General features: G+C 38.5%; 1 protein-coding gene across 1 annotated transcript; it reads right to left on the bottom strand.

The window, feature by feature from the left end:
- Positions 1–619: 619 nt before the first annotated feature.
- LOC121870872 (probable G-protein coupled receptor No18) lies at positions 620–6,628 on the bottom strand. The gene is made up of 2 exons (XM_042372846.1): positions 6,097–6,628; positions 620–2,887 (listed from the first exon to the last, which is right to left on the bottom strand). The coding sequence occupies exon 2, from the start codon at positions 2,672–2,674 to the stop codon at positions 1,316–1,318; it is 1,359 nt and encodes a 452-aa protein (XP_042228780.1). The 5' UTR covers positions 2,675–2,887; positions 6,097–6,628; the 3' UTR covers positions 620–1,315.
- Positions 6,629–7,159: the final 531 nt, after the last annotated feature.

A 7,159-nucleotide genomic window follows, 5' to 3' on the forward strand; every position in this document is an offset into this window, starting at 1 on the left:
GGGTGTAATATGTAAGTATGTGTGATAAATTAACAAAACTATTAATATATGCTCAACACACACACACACACACACACACACACACACACACACACACACACACACACACACACACACACACACACACACACATATATATATATATATATATATATATATATATATATATATATATATATATATATATATATATATATATATATATATATATATTTAGTTATAAACTTGCACACTAGACAGATATGTGTGTATGTATACAATTGTTAAGATATAAAGTTATGTTTTAATATATTGGTCAATTTTCATGAAAAAAAAATAATTTTTGTATTTTATATATCAATGTTATAGAAGAAAATAGCTTAGTTAAGTTGTTTAGTGAGTTATGAATGAAGCATATATATATATATATATATATATATATATATATATATATATATTTTTTTGTGTTCAGAAACAAATATCTATATTTCACTCTCGTTCCCTCTGTCGTGAGAGTAATATATATATATATATATATATATATATATATATATATATATATATATATATATATATATATATATATATATATATATATATATATATATATATATATATATATATATATATATATATTGGGAACAATAACTGACAAACAATTTCATTAAAATTTAAACAGATACAATTAACATGTGGTTCATCTCAATGCTAAGCAAAACGTCTGCTGCATAAGACAGTGAACGAACAGCCGGACAAAACAACATCAACTTCCGGTGTCCACCACTTACACTCTTAGAAAAATAAGTTATCACCTTCGCAAGATTTCCCTGAACTATGCTTTAATTATCTCCTCTGTTTCATAAGTGTCTCCGCTATGTACATTTGGTTATATTTATATATGTATACACACACAGGTGAGGGAGTATGACCTCATGTCCTCATCAACACATATGAAGTCTCGTCTCACTCACCAGATGCCTTTATTGTCAACTACCAGCCAGTGTTGATGAACTACAGTATATGAGCAACTTCTGTCTTCTACTCTATGCTGACTCCGTGACAACAATTATTTATTCTTCACTGAAGATACAGTAAAAGTTTTTTGAGTTTATTTTGGTATATTGTATTGGTTCATCACTAGATACACCTAATGGCCCTCTGCCGGTAGTAAGAAGCGTCACTATATCACTGGCTACCGGTTAATAGGGTCTATTATAACACCTCTGTAGGCTATGACGAGTTTAGTTTACATCATGATCGTAGTAAATATTCATGGAAGTCCAGGTGAGGGTGATAGAGTTGACACGTTAAAGGGAAGAAGAAAGTCTGATGTAAATTATATGGTGGCAGCATTCGGACATCTCAGGATTCTTGCAAATGCTCTTCGGAAATCCATATTGAAGATGGTGTATATGACGGGGTTGAGGGAGGAGTTGATGTAGCCCAGCCACACGATGAAGTTGATAATCTTGATGTTGGGCTCAGGACAGGTCGGGCAGAAGGGAAGGATGACGTACATGAGGAAGAAAGGAAGCCAACAGACAACGAAGGAGCCCATGATGATCCCTAGAGTACGGGCAGCGCGGCGCTCCTTCGACAACGAGATCTTTTGCTTCTCCTCGATGAACTGATGGATTTGGCTGCCACTCTTTGGGTTGACTTTGATTACAACATCTGAGCTCTTCTTCTCCTCCACGGGAGAACAATCTTCTTTTGGGTTGCTTATGTCGTTCTCGGTGATAGAACTCTCGGCTATGGGAGGAGGAACCAGCGATGTCGTGGTCGTGGTGGCTGTCGTTTGAGCCGTCACCGTTTTCCTCTTCTTTCGTCGTTTCTTTTGAACTAATTTTTTCTTACAGCTGTCGTTGTAGCCATTCTGTCCGTTCTCGCTCACCGCTGAGTCCTCTTCCCGCGTCACTCTGGCCTTTCCAGTGTTTGGGATTTGGTTTAGTCTGGAGGCGTTGGCTCTCTCTCGTAGCCTTCGTCGTGTGGCTGTGAAGATCTTGATGTAGACCAACGTCATGATGAAGAGAGGGAAGTAGAAGGATCCAGACGAAGAGTAGACGACAAAGCCTTTCTCCTGTGTGAGTATACAGGGCGTCTCTTCCGTGAACGTCTCTGGCCAGTCATTCCAGCCGAAGAGAGGCGGGAGGCAGATGATGACGCTAATAGTCCACACCAAACCGATCATGATCAGCACACGCTTCAGGGTGCGCTTCTGGGCGTAGTTGATGGGGTCGGTGATGGCCCAGTACCGGTCGAGGGCAATGGCACACAGGTTGAGGATGGACGCTGTGCAACACATGATGTCACAGGTAAGCCACATCTCGCACAGGTGGATCCCGAATATCCACTTGCCGATGATGCTGTAGGCGACATTGAAGGGCAGCACGAACACCGCCACCGTCAAGTCGGCCACAGCCAAGGAGACGATGAAGAAGTTCTGCACGATCCTCAGCGGCCGATAAGTGAACACAGACAGGATGACGAGGACGTTGCCGACGATGGTGAAGATGATGATGACGCTCAATGAGACCACCGTCAGCACCACCTCCCAGATGGGCATCGTGATATCCAAATTCCACTCGACATCTTCCGCGACGATAGTTTCCTCTTCTAGTCCTGTGACGTTGAGGTCTGCGGGAACAAAGACCGGAAGAGTCTCGTTCTCGTTCAACCTGAGGTAAGCCATCATGAGGGATCTGCAGATTACTCTCGATTGAGTAACTTATTTTTGGCACAACTTTTCACTGATGCACGTATATGACGAGCCTCCAGGAAACTTCTGGGCAGTGGTCACCTTGTCTGGCTCCTCCGTGCAGGAACCGCAGACTCACGGGCAACTCATGGCTGTCTGCCTGCCGACCAATGGACACTACCGGGATGAATGTAACGACAAACACTCATTCTGAAATAAGAGAAAAGAACATGAGTAAAATTATTAACCGTGTTCAGTTCATCAGTGTTTTTATCTACAATCTGTTACAATGTGTAGTAACATGGACACGAACACAAAACATATGAGTAAAAACGACAGAGAAATGTCACACCTAAGACGTATACAGTACTTGGAAAAATTATAATTTAGCGTATTCTCAGGATTACACCTTCAGGAGAAACTGATATCTCTCCCAGGAGTTGGAGCCCAACAGAGATGGGGAGAGCGGGGGGGGATTCTTCTGGGGGAGCTTTGCGCGCTAAATGGAAACCCCAAATGAAATTACACTTAGTCTATCGGCATTCACAACACGAAACTCAAGATCATTTACGATATCTATTGTATTTCCGAGCGGGTTAATGTAATGAAAGGGAAACCAGTAATAATAAGATAATGAAGACGCAGAATGTAATTAGGCAAGGAACCATAGTGTGTATTGAGGTCATTGGAAGTGTGAGCGATTGAGCGTATCATTTATCAGGTGAGCGAGGAGAGGTGGTAAAGGTGATGCATGTTTGAGAGAAGCTTTGGTCTGAGGTTCACGACAACCAGATGGTATATCAGGATTTATGAGTGTGAGTGTTGGCAGCTATGAGGAGAGAAACTAGAGGGAATAATAATAATAATAATAATAATAATAATAATAATAATAATAATAGCATAGACCATTATTCTTGAACCATTATCCTTAAAGGGGCAAAGGAATAATTCTCTAAGAACAATAACATCTTGGATTATAGGATCATAGCATAAATTATCGTTCCTAAAATGCTTCTAGTTTAAAACCTCGTCTTCAAAGTTTTATATACTAAACCTCGTCATCAAAGTTTTATATACTAAACCTCGTCATCAAAGTCTTATAGGTTAAAACATCGTCCTTAAATTCTTATACTTTATAACATCGCCATAAAAGTCTGAGAGCTTAAAATAATCGTCCTCAAAGGGTTAAAGTACAGGTAAGAATGACGTTACTGGGCAGGTAAATGAGAAACTCAAACTGGGAACAAAAATGCTGAAAACGACATGAATGAAAGCAAGCAATTGAACTTTCTAAAGAGAGAATTCAACAATGAAACCAAACAATAGAACTCTCTAAAGAAAGGATGAATGAAACGTTCCATAGTGTCGACGTAAATGTAAAGAGGAAGGATAAGATGTGTGTGTGTGTGTGTGTGTGTGTGTGTGTGTGTGTGTGTGTGTGTGTGTGTGTGTGTGTGTGTGTGTGTGTGTGTGTGTGTGTGTGTGTGTGTGTGATTGAGCAGAGTCTTGACTCATTTATCAATATTGAAGACAAAAATAACAATAACTTAAAGAAAAAAAAGGGAAACCAAAATAAAAGCAACGGGAAGTAAATAAAAGTATAAAAAATAGACATTAATTATAATTAAGAAAATTGATAAAGTATTGAGATAAGAAAAAGTATTGTTTATATAAATAAAAGTGATGAAAACATATAAATAAATAAAACCTAAAAAAAGACAAAAAATAAATTAATAAAAGAACGTTGTCAAAAGAACTATGGAATAAGAGGAACAAAAAAATATGGATTGAGCCAAAAAACAAAAGCATATTGAAGAGAAAAATAAAAGTACGTAGACAAATAAAAGCAAAAACAATATCCAATAATACAGTTCAAACAGTGACAACAAATGGTATTTACTGAGAAGATAAATTGTCTTCAACAACGTTAGAGTTATTTGTTAATGAAGAAAAGAGTAAAACTGTTATTTATTATTTTATCCGCCAGTGAGTGAGTGAGTGAGTGAGTGAGTGAGTGAGTGAAATTCTCCATCAACAACGAACTGAGATACAAAAGTCTACATAAAACTGGGCGGAGGAACTCAGAAAAAGTCCCATGTTCTATCCAGCATCAGTAGTACGGTCCACCACACGTGTCGTCTCTACTCTGTCAACAAGGTATAAATGGGATCTTGTTTTGTGTACTTTTTCGTTGAACCTTGTAAACAAATCCTGCCAGACTCAATTCAACCCGTGTAGGTGTGTGTGTGTGTGTTTGTGTAGGTGTGGGTATGTAGGTGTGTGTTTGTGGGTATGTGGGTGTGTGTGTGTGTGTGTGTGTGTGTGTGTGTGTGTGGAATATTTCGTGTATCTGAGGCAGGGGAAGAACTGACTACACCCATCCACACTAAAGTTCATAACTAATGACACGACAGCGAAGAGAGAGAGAGAGTTAGTCTGTGTGGAAGGTAGAGTAGTGTAGGTGTAAGGGTGACTGGTGTATTTTTATGTGTACAAGAGTGTGTGCACATTAGTGGTCAAGGGTATATAAGTTTAACCCTCTAACCTTGAGTTCTCTGTACCTGTGTTTTTTTATAACTGACCTTGTAATTATAAATAAGAGGTATAGCGTTACAATACAGGTACAGAAAGCTCAAAGCTAAAAGGTGAGATGCACACACACACACACACACACACACACACACACACACACACACACACACACACACACACATATATATCCACTTTTCCCGTTACTAATTCACATTGACTAGGTGTTAATACTTTAATAAGCAATTTAACTCTAATTTTGTTTGTGTGTCAGTGTTTTGATATCTGTAATTGATATTGTATTTGCGATATCGATTATTTGATAATTGTTCATGTGAATCGTATGTTATATATCTTACTTATAATACAATTTGATATCGTATTGGTTATAGCAAGTATCTTTAGACGTTAACACAGGTCCCATGTTAAAGCAAATAGACCTCAATTACTTACTGATACACCATATGGCAGTGAACATTTGTGCTGTGTGAGGCAAATGCTTATAGTCACTCAACACGAGGCTATTAACACTCATTGATCTATATGTCACACACACACACACACACACACACACACACACACACACACACAGGCTTATCTAATTTTTTATATCTCGTCTGTTTGCGTGATAACTGTATTTCTCGTATTATTGTGTGTGTGTGTGTATTATTATTATTATTATTATTATTATTATTATTGTGTGTGTGTGTGTGTGTGTGTATTATTATTATTATTGTTGAGGGTAATTAGTGTCATTATTGTTATTATCATTGCCATCATTCTCTTCATATTGCCAGAGAGAGAGAGAGAGAGAGAGAGAGAGAGGGGGGAGAGAGAGAGAGGGAGCTATGACGGACAGACAGACAGACAGACAGACCAACCGTTATTACCTTAAGGGTGAAGGGGAGGCGACGTGTAATACTACAGCTTGTTTCCTCGTCCACCCACACTGCTTGACGATGATGACGAAGACGATGAGGGTGACGATGACGATGGGACGACGAAGACGGTGAAGAAATTGACGAAATAAATGGACAAATATGATGAAAGCAGTGGAGGGGATAGAGAAAGAAATAAAGAAAGTGATAGATAAAAGGACGAAGATGATGAAGAATATGACGAAGAATGTGATGAAGGTTATAAAGAAAGTGACGAAGAAAGTGATGAAAGTAGCGGAGAAACTGCCTAAGAAATTAAAGAAAAAAAGTATCGAAAAAAGTGACGATGATTGTAACAGAGAAAGTAACAGAGAAAGTAACGAAGAAAGTGACGAAGAAAGTGACGACGGTGATAATGAAGGCTGGTCCACTGAAGCTTCTCTCACGTCACTTTCTCCATCCCGATGTGTCTGAGGAAGAGAAAGTAACTTAGCATTGACTCAGATACGACTTTCACACAAATTCCTTGTTTTACTTTCCATTTGTCAGGGCTTTGTGTGTGTGTGCGTGTGTGTGTGTGTGTGTGTGTGTGTGTGTGTGTGTGTGTGTGTAGGTGTTTTTTGCTTATGTGTATGTGTGTTTGTGTACAGGTATTTGTGAATCTAGGGGCGCGTCTCGTATGGAACACGAGCTCATGTCGGGAGGAGGTTTATTCCGTGTCTTCCCAGTGATGGTCCAGTCGTCTCATGAAGCGGTGCACCAAAAGAGGGGTGTGTGTGTGGGGGAGGTGGGGGGGTGGGGGTGGGGGAGGGGTTAAATAATGGTATATGTAATGTTGTATTTGGTTTGTTATAATTTATCTTTTATATTTACTGAAATGGTTGATAATTTATTTTTTTTATTTTTTTTTAGCAGATTATGTTACAGGATATTACTTTGGATTATGGTATATTACATTACATAATTCTACGTATTTGTTTTCGAATTACCTGTAGATAATCCTAGTTTAATAATTTTGATTAATTTATCCAACGAAATCTAATTTTCTAAAAATATGAGGGAGCAAAAATCACAT

The sequence above is a fragment of the Homarus americanus genome, unplaced genomic scaffold, assembly GCF_018991925.1.
Source record: "Homarus americanus isolate GMGI-L3 unplaced genomic scaffold, GMGI_Hamer_2.0 scaffold3266, whole genome shotgun sequence".
Taxonomy (NCBI): domain Eukaryota; kingdom Metazoa; phylum Arthropoda; class Malacostraca; order Decapoda; family Nephropidae; genus Homarus; species Homarus americanus.

Bases quoted from the DNA above. Each gene is read 5' to 3' on its own strand.
- LOC121870872 (XM_042372846.1), bottom strand. From the start codon at position 2,674: ATGATGGCTTACCTCAGGTTGAACGAGAACGAGACTCTTCCGGTCTTT.